At 46.3% G+C, this 22,506-nt stretch overlaps 2 protein-coding genes across 10 annotated transcripts in view; both read left to right on the top strand.

The window, feature by feature from the left end:
• Window positions 1-93: 93 nt before the first annotated feature.
• On the top strand, window positions 94-18,353 carry PMS2 (PMS1 homolog 2, mismatch repair system component). 5 transcript variants are annotated; one of them, XM_053925946.1, is made up of 15 exons: window positions 94-229; window positions 1,987-2,121; window positions 3,054-3,140; window positions 3,311-3,413; window positions 4,143-4,326; window positions 4,460-4,627; window positions 5,066-5,163; window positions 6,157-6,256; window positions 6,833-6,917; window positions 7,989-8,144; window positions 10,090-10,951; window positions 12,398-12,565; window positions 14,158-14,258; window positions 14,449-14,618; window positions 17,646-18,353. In XM_053925946.1, the coding sequence occupies exons 6-15, from the start codon at window positions 4,472-4,474 to the stop codon at window positions 17,787-17,789; spliced, it is 2,040 nt and encodes a 679-aa protein (XP_053781921.1). In that variant the 5' UTR covers window positions 94-229; window positions 1,987-2,121; window positions 3,054-3,140; window positions 3,311-3,413; window positions 4,143-4,326; window positions 4,460-4,471; the 3' UTR covers window positions 17,790-18,353. The 5 variants fall into 5 exon arrangements, 4 of the variants coding, with proteins under 4 accessions (XP_053781921.1, XP_024432698.2, XP_045040947.2 ...); XM_024576930.3 differs by having other exon boundaries at window positions 142-229; window positions 1,982-2,121; XM_045185012.2 differs by having other exon boundaries at window positions 142-229; window positions 1,982-2,121; window positions 4,110-4,326; window positions 12,461-12,565.
• Window positions 18,354-19,276: 923 nt separating this feature from the next.
• LOC112319594 (radial spoke head 10 homolog B) overlaps window positions 19,277-22,506 on the top strand; it is a 33,152-nt gene continuing 29,922 nt past the window's right edge. For 2 of the 5 annotated variants that reach the window (XM_045185017.3, XM_045185018.3), the window contains exon 1: window positions 19,277-20,754. In XM_045185017.3, the coding sequence (XP_045040952.2) occupies window positions 20,501-20,754 (254 nt within the window). In that variant the 5' untranslated portion in view covers window positions 19,277-20,500. The remainder of the gene's footprint in view (window positions 20,755-22,506) is intronic. The other 3 variants (XM_045185014.2, XM_045185013.2, XM_045185016.3) reach the window with 3 other exon arrangements.

Here is a 22,506-nt window from a genome sequence, read left to right as displayed (position 1 = left end):
TGTTTTAATTGGCCCGGACTCACTCTACGTCACGACCTTTCATACCACCAATCAGCGAGAAGGAGTTGGGAGCATCATTTCCGCCTCCGTGCGGAAGGGGAGGGGCATATTTCAGAAGCAGCCAATAGGCGGCTAGGAGGCTCTGCACCCGTGGGAACGCCGAGAGGAACAGCAGAGAGTTCTGGAGTGGAACGAGCTGTGCATCCATGGAGCTAGGCGAAGGGCTGAGGTGAGCGGTGTTTGCAGTTTCCGCTCCCGGACGCCCTCTCCAAGGCGCACAGCGTTGCAGGCCCCTGCAAAGGAGGCGAAAATGACTGTGGCGTTTGGTGAGCCCGCAGCACGCAGGCCCTGGAGCAGGTGCCTCAGCACTCCTCCGCCACTTCGGGAGCACTTTGAGGTCGGGTCGTCGGGGTTCGGCCGGCTCCCACGCGGGCTCCGCACGGGACCACACGTCCCGGGACCTGAAGCCGGGCATGAAATCCCAGTAGACTTGAATTCCTTTCCTCTTTACTTGGTTTTTCTCTTTTTGGGACAAAAAACGTTGTTATTTGGGGAGGCTTCAAGGCATATGCTAATTTGCATTGGCGCGGTTTAAAAAATGCAGAACTTCACCTCCTTGAGAATGCGAGTACTGGCTGGGAAGCTACACCGAGTGCGGGGTAGCGAATCTTCGGCGGGTTCTGTGCATTCGGGGTCAGAATACTGAATCCAGTTCGCTGTTTAAGTGTTTTATCCCCACCCATCAAAGTAGATCATCAGAAACGGACCGGTAGCCTGTGGCTCCTGTGTTCCGTTACACCGGGCGATGGGCTGAGGTTATCAAGCCGTTTACTGGACATTTCTAAGTTAATGACTATATGGAATGCATTCTTAGGATGAGCGCAGTATTTGCCAGACAGGCGCGGGAGGAGGCCGCGGTCCAGACAGAGAGACCTAATAGGGAGCATTGTCTAAAGAGCTCGTGGTATTCAGGCAAGGGTGGTTTGCTGGGATGCAGGGGAGTTGTCGAAGGGGGAGGGTTGGAGGGAATGAGAAAATAAAGTGGACTGCGCCCAATTATGACTAGATTGCAAACTTCATGTAGCAGACACTGGGAGGCTGCTAAGTTTTTCAGCAGAAAAAAGTAGTTGGTCAGATTGATGCTTTCTAAAGTAGCTGTGGTGTTGGCATGGAGGATGGAGCGAAGTGAGGAGGAAGTGGAGACAAACGGGTTGGAAAACTTTGAAAGGGGTACAGCCAGAACTTTGGGGGCCTTCGCCAAGGCAAGCCTCTGGCAGCCTGGATTTGCAGTGGGGAAATCAAAGGGAACTATGGGACAAGTTTTACAATCGGTTCCAGTGTCCAAGGTTTAAAAAAAAAGATTGTATTTATTTTTTTAGAGAGGGGAAGGGAGGGAGAGTGAAAGAGGGGGAGAAACATCAATGTGTGGTTGTCTCTTGTGCGCCCCCTACTGGGGACCTGACTGCAGCCCTGGCATGTGCCCTGACTGGGAATCGAACCCGTGACCCTTTGGTTTCCAGGCCAGGTGGTCAGTCCACTGAGCCACACCAGCCAGGGCTTCTAAGATGGTTTCGATTTTGACATGAGCACCGTGTATTTCCCACCATACTCCTGGTTCTTCAAGTTGTGTGAGAAACGTTGCTTTCACTTTTCAGGAAAGAAGATCCCATTGTTGCAAAAGATTATTGACCCATAGCATGAGGGATACGTGTGTCTCTTCTATGTAGATCCCAGTGTAATTAGATTTTTAAATATCTATTGCATTCAAAGTATCTACTCAGAAGGGTTTTTTTTTGACAAATGTTTAAGGATTGAAGAACAACATTTAGTATTTGTGACTATAATAAATGCATATCTTTGTATAACCAAAGAACAAGTGAGGCCCATCAACTATTAACAAAAATTAATCACTTCCTACAGGAAGTAGGATGAAAAATACATAAATTCATACTTGCTTTGCTTCTTGTTACTGTTTTTTTAGCACAGGACTTGCTAAGGCCATCAAACCTATCGATCGGAGGTCGGTCCATCAGATTTGTTCTGGGCAAGTGGTACTGAGTCTGAGCTCTGCTGTGAAGGAGTTGGTAGAAAATAGCGTGGATGCTGGCGCCACTAATGTTGGTGAGTTTGGGAGACTCGACCATGGGAAATACTTAGTTTATGCTATTTTATTCAAGTAACGTTCATTATTGTCATAAGACACTCAAGTTTGGTATAGTGAGAAATTATTTTTAACTTAAATTTAGTTATTAAAATTAGTTACTAAATTTAGTTAATACCAAAAAAATCAATAAAAAATAAAATGAATAAATTTGGTTAATAAAATAAATTTCCATGTGCCTAGTACTTAGCTAGATAGTAATAATAATAGCAGTTGACTTTTATTGTGTTCTTACTATGTACTAGGAGATACTGTGCCAAGAACTGTGGATGGGATACCTTATTTAATCTGCAGAAAAACTTTATGAGACAGGAGCTATTACTATTGTTATTACTATCTTTATTTTACAAGTGAGGAAGTGAAGGCACAGGGAATTTACTTTTTTGAGTTATAAAACTAGTAAAATAGGACCCCAGGAAGTCTGATTCCAGACCCTATTTTCTTTAATGAGTATGTTAAAATTATCCTTTTTTAAAAACTTTATTTTTTAGAGTGGGGAAAGGAAAGGGAAAGAGAAGGAGAGAAACATCAATGTGTGGTTGCCTCTTGTGCGCCCCCGACTGGGGACCTGGCCTGCAACCCAGGCATGTGCCCTGGCTGGGAATTGAACCGGCGACGCTTTGATTCTCAGTCCGACACTCAACCACCGAGACACACCAGCCAGGGCTAAAATTACCCTCTTTAAAGAAAGAGAAAGGAATAAGAAGACTTATTAGGGATAGTAAACTGTCAAGAAAGACATTAAAAAAATAAAATACTGAAAATGACAGTAGTACATTTAAATAAATACAGTTATGACTCAAATTTGCATTATGTAAGTTACAAATACAGTCAATATAAAGGCTTTTACTTAGATCACTTCTTTGAGAAATATATATTTTAACCTTTTTAGATCTAAGGCTTAAAGACTATGGGGTGGATCTCATTGAAGTTTCAGACAATGGATGCGGGGTCGAAGAAGAAAACTTTGAAGGCTTAAGTAAGTTGCATTTTTCTAACCCTATTGTTAAATTTTTGGGCAAAATATCTTAAAATTTTGAGCAAATACAAAACTAGCTTTTCAAACCCCGTTATTTTGGAAGGTATTGTGCATGTTCGTGTCTATACCACTTGAGATATCCTAGGCCTCTCTCTCCACCTCTCTTTCAGCTCTGAAACATCACACTTCTAAGATTCAAGAGTTTGCTGACCTAACTCAGGTTGAAACTTTTGGCTTTCGGGGGGAAGCTCTGAGCTCACTTTGTGCACTGAGGTGATGCAATATTTTTATTCATTAACTTGACTCCTTGTAAAAAAAAATCTCTCTGAAAACTAAAAAGTATAATTAGAATCACTATTGTTTACACCTTCCCATCTCAATGTTTCAGTTTTCACTCCTGCATTCTGTGTTATCTTACTACCAATCTAAGTGGAAATACCTCTGGAGTGTAAGCAATGAATGAAAGAAATGGAGAAAATGGTATTGTAAAAAAATCGTTACCCTGTAACAATTTAAAAGCAATGACTTCTCAATTTTAAAATAACAGATAGGAAATATTATAGGTGCTGTCTTAATTTCATTTAGGAAAAAATGTAACAAGCATTTATATAATTATACAGCATTCTAAATTTTTATAAATACTTATACATTTGAATTATAATATCTTGGATCCTTTTAAAAATTTTTGTCAGAGCACTAGTAACAAAACTGAAAAATTTTCATTTGTGAATATATAAGTTTTGATATCTTTTATTGTTTTGTAGTTCAACCAAAAAAAAAAATCATCGAAGTTTTTATCAAAACAAAGCATTTACAAAACTCCCTGTCTCACTGTCCATTAGGTGCCAAACCTTAGCTCTTTTGATGACTCCTCACCCACTTAAACTTTTGATTGTCTTAGCGGATCATTATCTCTTCTGAGAGTCTGGAGAGAACAGACGTGAGAAAGTGTGTGACGTCCCACGCCAGGGAGTCTCTGACCAACCTGGCGTTCTCTTCCAGTGATGTCACCATTTCTACCTGCCACTCGACTGCGAAGGTGGGGACTCGGCTGGTGTTTGATCACAATGGGAAGATTGTCCAGAAAACCCCATACCCACGGCCCCGAGGGACGACAGTCAGTGTCCAGCAGCTGTTTTACACACTGCCCGTGCGCCACAAGGAGTTTCAAAGGAATATTAAAAAGGTGCGTTCAGGCCTGGATCCCATTGTCCAGACGCGTCGGGGCCGTAATGAACACATACAGCAGAGGGGCCGCTAGAGCACTTAACGCTCCCCTTGTTCTCGGGTTGAGTCTTATGCCTGTGCTTTTTGAGCAGGAGTTTGCCAAAATGGTCCATGTCCTCCATGCGTACTGCATCATTTCCACGGGCATCCGTGTAAGTTGCACCAATCAGGTGGGACAAGGAAAACGACAGCCTGTGGTGGGCACCAGCGGAAGCTCCAGCATAAGGGACAATATTGGATCTGTGTTTGGGCAGAAACAGGTAATGGCAGCCAGGGATCTCAGAATATCTTACTGCTCTAGTGATTAGGGCAGGATTCTATTGTCCTTTCCTGTAGAATGGAGAATAAAACCCAAGAATTAATTTTTTTTATTTGGTACCTCTCACAGAAATTAATACTGAGTTCTGAGAGTTTTTATTTTACTCCTGTAGAGAATAAAAGAATACTTTTACTCTCTGAAAAAATATAAAATATTGTAGGCAATGTATTGATTATGGATAAGTAGGAGCTTCGTGTTTCATCTTTCTAGAGGAAAATCAAAGTTATTTTAATACCCCAAAAGCGGCTGCTGAGATTCTTTGTGCTCTTCCTGTGGTTAGTTGACTAGGAAAGAAAACACAAAAACCCTGTTGTATTCCTTTCTGAAGTTCGGTCCTTTCTGCTTGTGGGAAATAACTGGGAATCTTGGTTTTTTCCAGCTGCAGAGCCTCATTCCTTTCGTTCAGCTGCCCCCTAGTGATGCCGTCTGTGAGGAGTTCGGGCTGAGCGGCTCTGATGTTCTGCATAGTCTGTTTCAGTGAGTAGATGGCTGCTTGGAAAAGGACAGTCATTTTTCTTGAGTTTTTTGACTTAAAAGGTGGTCATATCAGGCTTTTAGTTTCTTTTGTATGTTATAAACCTGTAAGCGGTATTATTGCTGAGAAAGGGTTTCCTTAATTCAAACACTATTCTGGGGAGCGGGTGCATTTCAGGGTTTTTCTGTTGAATTGGTCTTCATAGCAAAGGGTGTGTTTAGTGAACAATTAGAATGACTTTGAAAATTATTTTATGTATAACGTTTCACTTTATTGGGATCTGGCAGAGAGCAGTAGAGGCTGTGTTTGCTTTAATTCATGTTTTACGCAAAGTCCAGTCCAGCATCGTTACTTTTAGTGTAAGAAAAATAGACCTTTTCCATAAGCAGGCCTGGGCCTGGAAGGTCCGAATTGCTCATCCTCCCTCCGCGTGCCTTTGGCTTGTGCCTGGAATTGAAGACGGGGATCCATTTCTTTATGTTAAGGCATCGTGCTTATGGAAATGCCAGTATCCCTGAGGTTGATCTCAGGTGGAATAAGCACCTTACCAGCACCTCAGAAGATACGAGTTTACTAACGGTACAGATTTTGAAAGGGCAGGGAACGTGGGCAGAGACCCTGGTGACAAGTAGCTGGGGATTGCCTGGATGGCTGGGGGGCCAGCACGAAGTTTCCAGAGTATGAATTTGCCTCCCTGCATGGAGGTCAAGGATGTAATAGGGAAGGTGAAAGGAGAGCTACAGCAAGTAGTTTTGAACCGATGGCATTGCCCATAGTGGATTTGCTCTGCAGGAGCTTTAGAACCTTCCAGAAGGTCTGTGTTCTTTTTATGATTCACCAGAATGGAACAGAAATGCACATGAACTGAAATATTAGTACTTAGCAGCCAGCCACCAGGTGTTACGTTTCTATTTCTTCCTTACTTTAAGAACGTGCCATTTATGTGTTTCTAATCCTTTTCACTCTGGACTCCCGCCCTTGGTGTCTCTGAATAGTGTCTCGGGTTTCATTTCACACTGCACGCATGGCGTGGGACGGAGTTCAACGGACAGACAGTTTTTTTTTATCAATTGGCGGCCTTGTGACCCAGCAAAGGTATTTCAGTTTTTTGTGTGTTTCTAAAGTCATATACATACATTTCTGTGTCCATTTAAATGTGTTTTATGAGTGCTAAACAGCACCTACATTGTTTGGCATTTCTTCAAGAGCATCTTTAGGTTGGAGAAAGATTCACTCTTAGGCATCTATGGTGGAGGGGCACAAGGAACCTTTTTTGGATGATGGATGTATTCATTATCTTGATTGTAAACTTAGCAAATTGTACACTTTAATGTTTTATTTATTTATTTATTTTGAAAGACAGGGAGAGAAACATTGATTGGTTGCCTCTTGCACACCCCCAACTGGGGACCTGGCCCACAACCTAGGCATGTGCCCGACCAGGAATTGAATCGGCAACCTTTCAGTCCACCGCCAGGCAGGTGCTCAGTCCGTTGAGCCACACCAGCCTGGGCTCAAACTGTACACTTTAAACACGTGTAATTGATTGCAGGCCAATTATACTTCCCGAAAGCTGTTGAAAATGTGTGCCTTCAGTGGTTGGTTAGGACAGCGTGTTGATAGCATCCGGGAGGAAGGGAACACTTTTCTAATCTTTTCTTTTACTTGTAGGTTTCCAGACTCGTGAACGAGGTCTACCACGTGTATAATCGGCATCAATACCCATTTGTTGTTCTTAACATTTCTGTTGATTCGGGTAAGTTCCACTGGCCCTTCAGTAAAATTTGGGGACTTACTCCTGAAAGAACACAATGAAATTATAAAGCTCCGGTATGACTGGAAACAGACTCTTGTAGTGACAGTGAATGGCCATGTAATTTTTTATATAAGACTTTCAATTTTATTTTATAGAATTTTATTTTGTTTTTTATACAGATTTTTCTGCTTCCTACTTGACATTATGTTAATTGTATTATTAGAAAAATGTGACTTTTTCATGTTAACCAAAGGAGAATGGGGACTGTGTTCTCCCTAATTTTGAAAATGATTTATTTCATTTTTTTTTCTGATTGTTAAAATTCTGGTTTATTGTCATCCAGTAGTTTTTCTAGGTACTGAGAAATACATATATACACACCTTAAAAAATACATAGTGATCTGTATATCTACCCATATCCTTTGGGGTCAAGAAATAATTTTGGGTAATTTTGTGTTGTACTTTCTACCCTTAGAATTGAACATTTTCTTTTCCATGTCATTAAAAGTTATTCGGAATTACGATTTTAATAACTGCATTCATTATATTTCAATGTATGGATCGATCTTAATTTTAAACTTTTATTTCAGTTTTCAGTGATTTAAATATTGTCCTTATAATTAAATCATTATCTACATATTTAATTATTTCTTTAAGGGAAATTTCTGGAATTAGAATCACAGCATTAGTGGATATGACTGTGGTGTGTCAGTTTATACATCTGCCAACATTGTACTGGTTGTTGTGATTTTTAACCAAATTCAGTAGGTGATAAAGTAACATCTTACTGTAGTTTGCGGTTCTGTTATACAGTTTCATGTCTTTATTTACTCTTTTTCTTTTGCAAGTTACCCATTCAAATCCTTGCATGCTTTATCTATTTAAAAAATTGTTCACCTTTTTCTTGCTCACTGGAAGGAATGGATTTCGTAGTCTGACCGGCGATCTGGGCGCCATCGTGTTTTTAACAGTACTTTTGGTCAGTACAGGCGAGTGAAAGAGTAGGTGGGAGCGTTTCTCTTGTTAAAGGTTAATTCCAACACAGTGACAGTCGTTTCCTTTTTGCCTTAGAATGTGTTGATATCAACGTTACTCCGGATAAAAGGCAGATTTTACTGCAGGAGGAGAAACTTCTGTTGGCAGTGTTGAAGACGTCTCTGATGGGAATGTTCGACAGTGACGCCAGCAGACTCAGCGTCAGTCAGCAGCCCCTGGTGGATGCGGAAGGTAAGAAGCTCCGAGTGTAGAAACGGCTTCCGGAACGGAGCTGTTGTGATACTTTCCTCAGTAGTTTGGGCCCGAAGTAAAATCCGCTCTTCTAGAAAGAAAGGATGTGTCTCACTAGAAAGCGAGCTGGTTAAAAAGAGCATGAGCGCCCACATCTGCTGCCCGGGACGTGTTCTTGCCTGGACTTGACCCATGGCTGCGAGCCTCCTGGCTTCCAGAGCGCTGAGGAAGCTGGTGTTGACAGTTGCCTGTTTTCTCACTCCTTTCCGGGAGGAGGAGTTTTCGGAGGCCCTTTCGCTGCCGTATTCCCTCACATCACAGAGCTGATCTGACACCTGTAGTAGTGGGCATGGCATTATTTACTTCCTGGTTGTAACTTATCAGTTGTTTCTTGAAGTAGTTCATTTCATTCTTACTCATTCAAACTGAGTACGTCTGGGACAGGGGCCGGAGTTGAGCCCCTGCTGCTCCCCTTGGCAGGGGGAAGGGTTGGCCATTTTCTCCTCTGATGGGCAGATCCGCTCCTGGGGGTGGATGCTGTTTTTAAGCCACCCTGCCCGCAGTCTCTAAGTCTGTGTGTGGAGGGATAGAGGCGGCAGGTGCCCATCACTGCATCCTTGGAACGGGGCAGAGACCAGAGAACCAGACACCAGCAGGGCTGCTGAGGAAGCGGAAACGGGGTTTGGTGGAAAGCTAAGGGGACAGATGAGCATTGCTCCCAGTGAGAGGAAGTTGCTGTGGGATGAGGCTTTGCAAACTGAGGGTGACAGAGTCAGAGAGGGGTTGAGGGGAGGGGCAGGTACAGAGCCGCTCTGTCCTAAAGTTTCCTAACACCACAGCTGTGAGGACAGGTCAGTTTGGAATATACTGGGGCCGACTGGCCTAGGCTGACTTGATGGGCAGTTTGATGATCAGAGGACGTGCTGGAGGCAAAAGGCTCCCGAGGAGTGTAGTGGAGAGGGGCCCGGGAACCTGACGTCAGTGCGGCAGACCTGTTGACCTGCACGCGGCGGGCCCACGTCTTTCCCAGCCCTTCTCTGCATGGGGTGTGGTGGACGTATGTGGGGGGAGGTGGCACTCACATCTGTGTGCAGTGGGCCGGCGGTGGCCTTTCTGAGCCCATTCACACGCAGTGCCCAGGAGCACAGCTGCGTCAGTGCCCCCGGATTAGCCCTTTGACTGAGGAACCGCGTTTTCACAGAAGCAGACATCAGAAGTTCATGGCTTACAAGTGTATCAGCCCTGAGGTCAAGAAACACCACCCACAGAACCGCCCCCGCACCCCTTTTTACACAGTCACCCCAGTGGTCACCATTTCTCTGGCTTCTAACACCATGGGTTTGTTTAATCTGTTTATAATTTGAAACCAGTATGTACATTTTTGGGTGATTTGTTTCTTTCAGTATTTTGTTGGTGAGAGTCCTCTAAGCCACATGCAGCGGTTCATTCATTCATTCTCGTTGCTGTGTCTTACTCCATTGCAAGTAAATGCTGCGGTTTATTTGTGGACAGGGCAGTTGTTTCCGGTCGGGGCTGTCACGAACAGAGCTGTTGTGGACGTGCTGGCCCGGCTTTGGTGAGCACGGGCAGGCGTTTCGGACAGGAGAGGTGACGCTGGCTCGCGGCGTGTGTGCGTTTAGACTTGGGGGCTGCTCCCCGAGCAGTGAGCGAACCAAACTGCCACGGGCCGCACTGAAGCATTCGTTCGATCCTCATCCTTGTGAACATTTGTTTTTGAACATTTGTTTTTGAAATTCTGTCCATTCTGGTGAGCCTTGAGCGGCATCTTTTGAAGTCTTAATTTGTATCTGTGATTAACGTACAACAGATTTCATGGGTTTTATCAACTTGGGTCTCCTCTGTGGTGGCGCGCTGTTCACGCACAAGCATCGCCTCGTGCTGTTTCAGTGCAGCCTGACCCGCTCCTCTGCTCACATCTGCTTAGGTCGCCTAATAAAAACGCAGCCGACAGAAAGGGAAGAGTCTCTGCCGGAAGAGCAGGGGAACCGTGCTTCAGGAAGGACGCGAGGAGAAGAGAAAAGGGCAGTGACCATTTCCAGACTGCGGGAGGCCTTTTCTCTTCGTCACCCAGCAGAGAACCGGCCCCAGGGCCTGCCCTCTGCGGAACCCAGACGGGTTTCTCCGAGACAGAAGAGGAGTGTGTCCTCTTTGAGGCCTTCGGACTCTCTCTGCTCGCAGACGCCCAGCTCTGGTGCAGGCTGGCCTCGCCCTCCAGAAGGAGGGACGCATTCAGACGAGGACAGAGTGGAGGTGGAGAGGGACTCGGGCCACGGCAGTACCTCAGTGGGCTCAGAGGAGGGGCTCAGCACCCCAGACATGGGCAGCCTCTCCGGCAGTGACCGGACAGCCAGCTCGCCTGAAAACAGGTTTTCACAGGAAAACATAGAGTCACGTGAGAAGTTACCTGAAACTGAGCGTCGTGTTTCAGACGTGGAATGCCGTCGAGACCAAGGCGATGGTGTATACAAATCGAGAGTGTTGCCTCAGCCAACTGATCTGTCAAACACCAAGCGTTTTAAAAAAGAAGGAATTTCTTTAAATTCTGGCATCACTCAGGAGTCTGTTAACACACAGAACGTGTCAGCGTCTCAGGTTGACGTAGCTGTTAAAATTAATAAGAAAATAGTGCCCCTTGACTTTTCTATGAATTCTTTGGCTAGACGCATAAAGCAGTTACATCTCCAAGAGCAGCAGAGAGGAAGTGAGCAGAATTATAGGAAGTTTAGGGCAAAGATTTGTCCTGGAGAAAATCAAGCAGCAGAAGAGGAACTAAGGAAAGAGATAAGGTAAAGGTGTTTCTTTAGAGCATTTGTGCTCATTTTGGTGAGCCGATGGGAGTGAGCCAAAGGCTGACCCTTCCAGAATCTTGCTTTTGCTCCTTTAGGTGTTGTTTGCTTTGTGATAGTGGCATCTCTTCTGGGCCAGGGTGGGTGTGGCTCTACCTTGCACCAGCGTCTGGTTCTCTGGGTGCTGCCGCCTGTCCGAGTGGCCCCCCGGGGTCTTCCCCGCACCAGACTTGGCTTTCAAAACGCCAGACTTGCAGCAGTTTCCTCCCCCTCGCCCTTTGTCCCTCCCTCTTGAAGATTCTGAGTTTGGAGTCGGCTTGATTCCACAAATTGGTCAGTACCGTACCCGTGCATCCCTGGCAAGGTTTTCTCTGTTCACCAACTTCCCTTCATTGTCTCTCACACCCACCAGGTTAATTTGCTGAAAGAACTCTCTTACTGCTGCCTGAAACTGTGCAAGGATCTTTTCCTTAGAGATCCTTTGCGTGTCCTTTATCCTTTCCGTCAGTCCGCATCAATCGGTGCCTTCTTGACCCTGATTTCGTTCTTCCTCAAGGTTTTCAGCCCACAGTGACTTCCCTGCAAGGAATTCGTGGTGGACATTGTTATTTTCCATTTTAATGTATATTACAAAAAAGTAGAACACATTGTCAAACCTGTGATTTCAAGAAGATTACATAGGATAAGGCTTAGTAGAAGGAGTTGATTTTAAAAATATTAATAATACAGACATGGGAAACACGACCCCTTTTTTGTCAGTAACCACGTGTAATGTCTTGACTTGTTAAAATGTCGAATTCTGGAATTCTTAACTTTTTTCTTTTTAGTTTTTCTCACCATTTACTGAAAGGTGCTGTGCCATACACAGTACTGCTTGGTAATCACATTGAACTTCCCAGCACTTTTAGTCTGGACCACACAGGTTTAGCCTAATTTAGTTTACAAATTCCTCAACCATGAGTTTTCTGTTATGTAAATTCCTCTGATACTCAGTGCCTGGCTGGCATTGGGAGAGGTCTTCAGGAAATATTTACTTTAAACAGAGTAGTTAGTGGAGGTGAACTTACTTGGATGTGGTTGGGGTGCAGGGGGTGGATGCACTGAAGACAGCCAGGTTCCTTCAGATGCACACACTCATGCTCATACCCACGGTGTTCACAGCCAGAGTGCTTGACAGGGAAAGACACGTCAGGTGCCCAGGTTTTATCTGCCCGGCCTTCACCATTGGATACATTTAGCCCTCAAAGTGAAATTAACTGTGACTTCAAAAACAGAGGTTTGAATTAATTCAACAAACATTTATTGATCCCCTGTTACTGTGGTTCTTGAATTTTTTTCATCCGGAAAATAGTCTTTTTTTTTTTAACTTTTTTTTATTGTTGTTCAAGTACAGTTGTCAAAATATAGTCTTTAAAATGTCTTATAATTCACATTTTCCCCGTGCAGTAAAACGATGTTTGCAGAGATGGAAGTCATTGGGCAGTTCAACTTGGGCTTTATAATCACCAGGCTGGGCGCGGACATCTTCATCGTGGACCAGCACGCCACGGACGAGAAATACAACTTCGAGACGCTGCAGCAGCACACCGTCCTCCAGGGCCAGCGGCTCCTCGCGTAGGTCCGCTGCGGCCCTCGGGACTCAGGGTCGTTTCGCCTCCCAGGGTTAAGGCCTGATGGCTTGTGTGTGTGTCTCCATATTGACGTGTGTATATATATTTTTGCCATAAGCATCCCTACAGCAGATTTCTATACTTTTTACACAGTAATAGGCATGCCTGCCATTTACTGAGTGCTTATCCTGTGCCGGGCACTGTTGACGTGGTGCACATTATGTTCTTATCCCCACAAACCTGTGAGGTGGTTGCCGTTGCCACCAGCATTTCCTGGTGAGAAAACTGAGGCACACGGACAGGTTAAATAACACAGCTGTGTCCTTGGTAAGTAGCAAACTGCTTTAGCTCTCGGTGAATGTCGATCACTGGTTGGCCCCAAAACCCTTTTGATGAAGGACAAGGTGTAGCTCACAGTAGATCTGTTTATAGCACATGTACTACATGCTCTGAAGGACGGCACTGCCTGCGTGTCAGTCCTCAGCTGTGGGATGTAATCCCGGGGACTGTACTCACAGCCGATTTCCCTCTTTGCCAGATTGCACGCTGGCGCCTGACTGCGTGGTTGTGTACCACGGTGGTACACCACATCAACCGGACGTCTTTTCTTAGGCAAAGTTATAAGAAGAGAGCGTGCATTTTCATTTAGGAAGTTGAACTACACAGATAAATAAGCTCAGATCCCAGTAGAAGTAGACCTTGGCCGGAAGAAATGGTCCATAAATCGTTCCTCTCGGCTGGGAAGATGCACGAAGGCTACGGAGCCCTCTGTTTCCTCTGGAACGTATTAATGGTTTATTTTCAGTAGAAGTCAAGGGCAATAGTAAAGACCTTTATTAAAGCTCCTTCATACAGTTTCCTTTGAGAAACCTTCCCTGACCCCCTCCCTCTCCAGGTCAAGTCCCACTTGCTGTCTACTTTAGGGCACTGGATGTCCCTTCTTCCTGATTCTTGGTGTCATAATTGTAATTTACTAGACAGTTGGACCAATGCCTTTCTTCCCCAACTAGACTGTTATTCCACAGGGGCAGAGTCCGGGTCTGTACTTCCTTACCATTCTGTCTCCTGCCTTTACCAGCATCTGTCTTACTGAGCACTTCGTAAATCCCGGAGGCGGTGGCTGCACGCCTGGGTGTATGTGGGGAAGGAAACAACGCAGGCAGACGAAGGGGCAGGGGGCAGAACAAAGGCTGCTTACTCTGTTTTCAAGTGCCTGTAATGATCTAACTCAGCCCTTCAAAATGTCTTTACTTTGAGGCAGGAAAAAACAGCATTTTGAACTTTATATTGCTGTATTTAAGGAGAAGATTCAACAATAGATGGGGTCACTGGGATGAGGAACTGGGATGGCAGATTGAGGAAAAGCAAACTATTTATACTTTAACTTCTGAAATGACCTTTTAAAAAAGGAAAATTACCAGGAAATTCCTCAGGAAGTTAGTGACAAGAAAGGCGTGGAGCTCAATAAAGTGGTGTTACTAGCGCTGCTTTTTGAAATGAATCCAAGGACTCGTAATATTGTTTCATTTTCATTTCTGCTTCAGAGCTAAATGTTTGACTTTAAGACGTGGTTGGAATCTCTCCTTTGTTTTTCAGACCCCAGACTCTCAACTTAACTGCTGTCAACGAAGCCATCCTGTTAGAAAATCTGGAAATATTCAGGAAGAATGGCTTTGACTTTGTCATTGATGAAAGTGGTGAGTTATTACTGAGAATGATAGAGTGGTGTCCTCTTAGAGCGGGCACAGTCTCTGAGGTCATGTAGGTCCATGTATTTTATGAGCGGTGACAATGCTTACCCCCTCTTCCAAATGTTTGTGACAAGGAGCACTCAAATAAAACACATTTTCCAAATAATGACTCTTTCTCCAAATTTGATTCTTTTAGCTCCAGTCACTGAAAGGGCTAAATTGATTTCCTTGCCAACCAGTAAAAACTGGACCTTTGGACCCCAGGACGTAGACGAGCTGATCTTCATGCTGAGCGACAGCCCAGGGGTTATGTGCCGGCCTTCCCGTGTCAGGCAGATGTTCGCCTCCAGAGCCTGTCGGAAGTCTGTAAGTAAAGAAGGCTCATCTGCCAGGACCCAGAGGCCCACGCTTGTGGTCCCCTGAGATCCCCAGTTAGGTGTGACTGCCATGGTTCATCATATGGATAAAGGCTTGTCACGTTCTGTCAGTGTGACACACCAGTTCCACGTGTCTGCATCATCTTTGACCTCTGACCCACAGTTACTGCATTTCTGTACTTCCAATAAGCGTGATCTCTCTGTTTCGCTGACCCCAGTGCAGTTACCTGTTCATGGGAATACCTTACGGGTATTGACATCACTGGGGGTGGAGGCTTGTGGCTGCCCTGACTAGGCGACCACACAGGTCACACCAGTCCCCCGGTCAGCAAGCATTTCAAAGGTGTCCCATGGAGCCTTGTGGGTTACCACATTTTGCCATGTGTAACACGCATCTAAGTTATGGGCCCAAACTTGGAGGGAAAAAAATCTTTCATTGTAATTTTTTAATTCAATCATTTATTTATATTTAGAAACAAAACCAATTGTCATATTCCAGGATATTATTTTGCATACAGATGTCATTGCTTTCTAGAGTTACATTTTTAGTGCATAAATATAAATAAAAGAGTTAAAAACATAGATACGGAATTAGTATGACCCATGTATAATGCACATTCTTATTTTTCCCTCAAAAATTTGGGCAAAAAGTAAAGTGCACATTATACATGGCAAAATACGGGTAATTCACTGCTCGGGGTGGTCCCGGAGAGTGGGAGCAGTGGCCGACCGCCTGATGTCCAGGTAAAGGAAGTGAATCTCCATCGCATGGCCCATAGGAAAGGCCAGGACACCATTCCTTCATTCATTTATTCCACAGTTACTCCTTGAGCCCCTGCTGGGAGCCCTCCCTGTGCCATGTGCTGGGGACATAGAGGGACAAGGGAGATGAGGTCCCTGCCCTTGTGGAGCTTCTAGTTTAGTGGGGAGGAACAGACATAGACAAAGGGAGAATTTCAGACACCAGTAAGTTCAGTAAAGAGATCAAAACAGTACTGGGATAGGGAGTGCGCACAGAACGACGAGGCGAACAGTTGAGGTGGCAGAGCAGGGAGAGGCCGTCTGAGGAGGTGGTTCTGAGCTGACACTTGGAAGGTGAGATAGAGCCCCTTGGGTCAGAACCTTCCAGATAGAAATAGCAAGCGCAACGGCTCCGGGGGTTTGAGCAAAGCCAGAGGCTGATGTGACTGGGGAGGGGACCAGGATGAGAGCAGCACAGCATCCAGGGATCCACATTGGGCCTTGCAGAACCTGGTCAGAAACCTGGGAGTTTGTGCTGCTATGTTGGGGTGGCGGCAGCCCTGGAGGACTGTCATGGCTGAGAACAAACTAGGGGTGCCTAGCGGAAATAAGGGAGGTGGGGAAAGCAGCAGCTTTTTCACATTTCAGGGGTGGGAAGGATTAAGAGTTCACTTTAAGACATGCTATTTTTGGGATTCCATTAGCTGGTAGGTGGAGGTGTCTAAAACAGTTGGGTTAATGAATCTCAGGCTCAAGGGAAATGTCAGTGCTGGAGATAAAATTTTAGGTGTGCTTTACAGCCCTGGGGATTAGATCTCTGCTCTAATTAAACCCAAGGGAAGAGTTTAATTATAGCAGAGAATAGGGCCCAGGGTCTGTCAGCCACGGAGAATTCTTTGGTGAAGACTAACATTGATCTACTCCTGGAGTTTGTGAATAGAGCTGGGACTGGCCTATGCTGACAGCCAGACATTTTAAGTTGTGTCTTCCCATGACTCAGAGATCTTCAGAGCCGTAGGCTGCTCCTTTGTGCCGGACCCTGGCGGGCCACCCAGCTGCAACTCTTGTCCTCTGGGCAGCATACCTGAGCCCGCCCACTGTCGGGCTTTCCGCTGCCACCCCATGGGCTCCGGCTCCCGCTTCAGCTTCAGCTGTGTCGCCCTTTCATCCCCATCTGCTGTGCTTGTCTGCAGACCAGTCACTCCAGTCTCCTTCCCACCTCACTCCCATTGTGCTTGGCTGTCCCTCCGCCTGGATTCCCTGCTTCGTGTCCCTTCATCACGTCCCTGGCTCCTGCCTGTCCTGGACCCTGAGCACCCAATTGAAGTAGCCTCTTCTGGGCACTCGAGCACAGCACCCCTGGGTGATACCTGTCTTGCTTTTGTTGACTTGTCTGTTGTCTGTCTTCCTCCAGCGTGGCAGAGCCCTGCCCCATTGCCTCTAGGACTCTGCCAGGTTCAGGTGTGTCACCTCTTGCCACTTCTCCTAGTTTCCCAGGGCCTCAGTTTCTCTGCGCTTGCTCTGGTGTCTGCTCGTCTCCCTGTATCTGTCAGACAGGAATGCGTGCTATGGAGAGGAAGCAGGGTGAGGACTGGAGAGGGGTCGACGGGGGAGCTGTGTCATTGGAAGAGCAGGGGCAGGAGAGCAAACAAAGGGAGAGGAGAAGGGAGGCATGCGGACGTTGGAGGAGAGGCTCCGGTGGAGGGCACAGCCAGTACCAAGGTCCTGAGGGAGGTGCTTGCTTTACGTTCTTTTGCCAGAGGAGAAGGGGTGCCAGTGTGGCTGGAGTGGGGGCAGTATGCTTGCAGGTGCAGGCGTGGAGGCCAGTGAGGGCCAAACCAGGTGATGCACTTGGGCTTTCCTTCGGGTGAGGGCGCGGCTTGTGCAGAGGAGCCATGAGATCTGACATGCCTTTAAAAGGAATCACTGGCTGCTGAGTAGAATCGATGGACAAGGTGAAGGGGGGAAGCAGGGAGGCTGTTAGGAGGCCCCTGCAGTTGGCGAGGTGAGGGCACCAACCCAGGTTGTGCCGCTGCTGTCGAGATCTGGGTGTGGTCAGCATCTCGAGTGAAGGCGAAGGGGCAAGGTGGGGCTGGATTTCATGGAAAGGTGGAAGCTGAGATGTTAGAAGGCAGGGTGCTTTGGGGAAGATTTTTCAGGGAATGTCATTTTTGAGTTATAATCTTGTCCAGCCTTGTTTTAGAGAAAAATATGGTTGAATAGTTCTTTTAACCAAAACCCAGTACAACTTTAAACTGTTGTGTCTCATATTCAGGTGATGATTGGAACTGCCCTTAACACAAGCGAGATGAAGAAACTCATCACCCACATGGGTGAGATGGACCACCCCTGGAACTGTCCCCACGGCAGGCCGACCATGAGACACATCGCTAATCTGGATGTCATTTCTCAAAACTGACACTTCTCGTTGTGTAGAACTAGACAGTTTATTGCAGACGTTTCTATTTTGAAAGGCAGAATTTTAACCGTGAAGCACCATAGCCATTTAGAAATGATGTTGAGAACCTTTTGGACCATGTGGAGCATTGCTGCAGTGTATTGTGTTCTGCATGTGCATGTCTGTCTGTCTGTCTGTGGATGTGTGTGTATATAGGCAAGAGCATATATATTTTTTTTAAACAGGAAGAGCACTTTCAAAGTCACCCAGGCCTCTGCTCTGGCCCAATGTATTTTAGGCTGCAAATTTGAACCCTTTGTGATGATTAAATTTGTAATGGTTTAATTTCATAAACTTAAAATTATGGTCCTCTTGAGTTAGTGGTTCTCCACCCTGATGCATATGAAATTTTTTCAAAAAAGGAATAATATGAAAAACCCAGTGAGGATTCTCTGCCTGGCTAGAAAAGAATGACCCGGGTAGGGCTGGGGTCATGATTTTTAAAAGTTCCTCTGTGTGACCAGGGCAATAAGGCACTGTTGTAGGCAAGGCGAAATAAAAGGACTGGATTAGTCCATAATTTAATACTGTGATGTGGTTTCCTTGGGGTGTGAGTTGCAAGATATTCTAGTTTCTGGCTGTGAGTGCTACTGGAGGTGGAAGAATCCCTGTGTTTTATCAAATAGTTTTCATGGCATCTCGTTCCATTTGAACTCTGCCAGAGATGCCGTCTGTGGCGTCCCAGCCATGGTTGGTGTGCAGTGGCGAGTGTGGGCACCCTCCTGCTCCCCCCTCCCTGACCAGACTATGGGCCTCCTTCCATTGGCAAACTTAGCATTACTTATCTGGGACAAGACAGTCAAGTGATAATTATATTTGTTGCGTCAAATACTATGCTGGTGTGCCTGTCTGCAGGGTCTCATTTAATATTTTCAAGAATTCTGCAAATTTGGGTTTCTGACCCCAAAGATGGCTCTGTGGTAAACCCACAACCCTTGGCTATGGGGCTGTCCAGGTGTGGTTAAGGGATGGGCTGAGAAATGGCCCAGTCTGTCCCGTAACTTGGACTGGGGAACCTCTCCGGGCTGGGCTGGAGAGAGAGGCTGCATGCTGATTTGGGAGATGCAGGAAGGCAGCCTCTAGAAGCTGGAAAAGGCAAGAAAGCAGATTCTTTCCTGGAGCCTTCAGAAGGGACCGGCCCTCCTGGGTTCCTAACTTAACTGTAAGATGATAGATTTGTGTTGCTTTGAACCACTAAACAAGTTTGGGTAATTTGTTTACAGTGCAAAGGAAAACTAACATGTGAGTTAATTATTCCTGTGTTACGGTGAAGATGAAGGGTGAGGGAGGTCACACGTGGCAGGTAGCACCACGGAAAACCCAGGTCAAGCTCATCCAGCTCCAGATTTCCGCCTGGCCGCCTACTGCTGTAGGGCAGAAAACACTAATGCTAAGCAGCTTCTAGGGTTGTGTGGCTCCTTTAAGGGCGGGGAGGGGCGGCGCCGCGGTTGCCTGGAGACCAGCTGGGTTGGACGCGCTGGCTGCGCATCACTTTGGTTGGGCCTGGCGTCAGAAGTCAGGTAAGCACTGGCGCTAGATCCCAGCCCCCAGGCCCTGTGGTCCTGCGTGCGCCGCTAGGGACCACCAAACACGCAGGCCTCCGAAGACTTGAGCGGGTGCATGGTGGGCGAGGAGGGAGAGGCAGCAAATGAGGGAACAGCGCCCCCAACCCCTGCTCAGAACTCAGGAAAGAATAAACAGGAGAGCACAGTGTCCAGCCAGGGAGGACAATGCAAGAGCAAAGCCTAGAGGTGGGGTGGAGCTGGCCAGGGGGCTCTCCAGAGGATGCCCTTTGGGCAGCAGAGGGCCTGGGCGCCCTCTGGGCACACGAAGAGGGACGTTGCCTGTCCCTCCAAAACTAGCCTGTGCTCCTGCTTTGCGGCCTGGAAGCTTTCAGACGCGGCAGTTTTAGAGGGCCACAGACCCTTGGCTTTGGAGCCTTCAGCTCGGACCTGGGCCCCCTCCTTCATGGCTGGCATCAGGGGCACACAGTCCACAGTAGTGCTGGCTTAGGGGGCAGGTAGCTGATGATTTCAAGTTCCAAAACAGGAAAGCGACATAAAATAATCACTCTCTTGCGTGTCCTTTCCCGTACTTCAGACATGTTTTGTGCATCAACTTATTTAATCCTTATAAGGAAACAAGGTGCTATTATCCCTACTTGGTATACGGAGCAGAAAGACACGAAGTAAAACTTGCTGGAGAACACACAGCTCATCAGAGGACCGGGCAGCCCGAGTCCAGCTCTGCGTACTTCGCCACACTGACGTATAAAGAGGCAGGCTTTCAGAGTCTGGTCTGACTGCAAGACCTTAAAGGTTAGGGAGCCGCTTCTCATGGACAGGGTTACACTTCTGACTGGGACACTATTTGAAAACAAATGGTAGGTGGTGGTTCCAATTTTTAAAATTATAGGAACAGCCGATGTAATATTGAAACTTATTTTTATAAACTGGTGATACCTGTCATTTGTAATTTTTTGGGCTTTAGAAGAAGGATAATGACATTGGGTCGTAAAGCTAAAATTTTAATTTCAAGGGAAACCCTTAAGTATTTAGAGACATAATCTTTATTTTTCAGAACTCATCAATGCTTTGAGACAAACAGCTCTCAGCCAAAGAAATCACTTGATATTTAAATACAGCAAGTAAACTTTGGGTCTTCTGAAGGGGATGGTGAAAGAAAAGAAAAAAGCAGACAGAAAAGTGGATAAGTCTGCCCGCTCTCCCTCATCTCTGTGTGATAATCCGGAGATTTCCAAACAAGATGACAGTTCTGCCAGACAGGAAAGGTCCCCAAGTCCTGTCCCACAGTCAGAAGTGCCGTTCCATGAGCCAGGATCCAAAAGGGAGTCCAGAAATCAGCAGCAGGACGAAGATGCCACTCACTACGAGGTGCCCATTCTCACGGATCTCATCGCTGAAAGGTGATCCCCCGGGGTGCCTCCTTTCTATCACCTTTATGCCCTCTGTTCTCTGTCATGGGAACCTCAGCAGTTTCACCTCCTCCCCTCTAGGTGACGGTGAAAATCTCCGTCGTTAGCACTGGCCTTTCTCCTAGACTTTTAGGTTCATGTCCTCCACTGGGCTTCCCACTGCCTGTGTCCAAAAGCAAAGACCGCAGGACTTGAAATAAGATGAGCTGGATCTGAGTCAGCTCTATGCACGCATCACCGCCATCACTGAACCTTTCTGAGTCTCAGGATCTTCACTGGGGAAAAGAAGAGAGAACACACACCTTACGGTTCCTCTGCATGTGGATGTTTCTCTCCCAGATGCCGGCATCTCTGTGGGTCCCTGTGTCTATCACTGTTTCCTTGTAGATCCAGCCTGGAGATCAGAGAACTGTCCTCCTCCTCCCCGTGCCTTTAATTTCTTTTTCCTCCGTGCTTCTCTCGTTAGTCCCTTCCTCTCTGTGCAGACTCGTTACCTCTTGACTGGTCTATTGGACTCGCTCCCTGAAGACTTCCCTGCTTCTAGTCTCTCTTCTCAGGCCTCCTGAACAGAGGTACCTTCCTATTTACATCACTCCCTGTACTGGGGAGTTGTCTCTCTTTGTAACAAACCACCCTAACACATGGCAGTCAGAAACTCGTCTCATACAGTTTTGGGGGGTCAGGAGTCTGGGAGCAGCTTAGCTGTATGGGGTTGGGTTCGGGTTTCACAAGGTTCCATCAAGATGCATGTTCCATCAAGGGTTACCAGTTCAATTCCCAGTCTAGGTCACATGCCTGGGTTACAAGCCAGGTCTTCAGTAGGGGGTGCGCCAGAGGCAACCACACAATGATGTTTCTCTCCTTCTCTGTCTTCTTCCCTTCCCCTCTGTCTAAAAATGAAATAAAATCTTTTTAAAAAAGACTTAAAAAGATGTATTGTGTGAATGGTATCAGCAGCCATTTATTAATGAGCTACTGTGTGCCAGCTCTGAGTTCAGCACTATAGAAGGATATTAAAAAGCATGAAGCATAGTCTGCAGTGCCAGGGGTGTTCAACCTGTGGCCCAGGATGCCTATGGATACAGCCCAACACAAAATTGTAAATTTACTTAAAAGCTTTTTTTTTGCATTAGTGTTTGTGAATTTAATGTATGGCCCAAGACAACTCTTCTTCTAGTGTGGCCCAGAGATGCCAAAAGTTTGGACACCCCTGGGGCGCCATGCCTTACCACCCCAACCCAGCCTCTGCCCCTTCTCATCCTCCTCCTGACCTCTCTCCCTCACTCCAGCTGTGGTACTCTCCTCACTGTTTTTTTCTGAACTTGAGATCCCAGGCTCTTTCCTGCCTCAGGCCCTTTGCACCTGCTATCCCCTTGTCCTGGGATCCTCTTCCCAGGATTCTTCTCACGAGTGTTCCAGGTTCTCAAGCTCTCAGTATAGCTCTTGTGTTCTCAGAGAGGCCTCCACCCTGCCTGCCTGTAGAGGGCAGCCTCCTCCCCTGGTCACTTCTTTCACAAAAAATTGAACATGATCTAGAATTAATCTTGTTTGTTTGTTTCACATTTATTGTCTGGCTCTCCTTGGTGAACTGAAAGCTACCAAGGCAGGAATTTTCCAGTCTTGGTCACAGTTCACAGCTCTGGCCCCAGCACTGAGAAGGAGACAGGTGTATCGTGGCTCTCGGGGAGTGTTTGTTGAGTGAATGAATGTGAGAGGTGTTCCTTCATTCGTGTTAATTATGTA

This window comes from Desmodus rotundus, chromosome 6 (genome assembly GCF_022682495.2).
Source record: "Desmodus rotundus isolate HL8 chromosome 6, HLdesRot8A.1, whole genome shotgun sequence".
Lineage (NCBI taxonomy): Eukaryota > Metazoa > Chordata > Mammalia > Chiroptera > Phyllostomidae > Desmodus > Desmodus rotundus.
Note: the sequence above shows the minus strand (reverse complement) of the source record. Positions and strands in the feature narration are given on the sequence as shown.

What these genes read in the sequence shown, in the direction of transcription:
- PMS2 (XM_045185011.2), top strand. Translation starts at nt 207, where the DNA reads ATGGAGCTAGGCGAAGGGCTGAG. An exon ending in CTGTGTTTGGGCAGAAACAG is followed by an intron (nt 4,628 to 5,065) that starts GTAATGGCAGCC and finishes GGTTTTTTCCAG; the next exon opens with CTGCAGAGCCTCATTCCTTT. An exon ending in GAACTAAGGAAAGAGATAAG is followed by an intron (nt 10,952 to 12,397) that starts GTAAAGGTGTTT and finishes TTCCCCGTGCAG; the next exon opens with TAAAACGATGTTTGCAGAGA.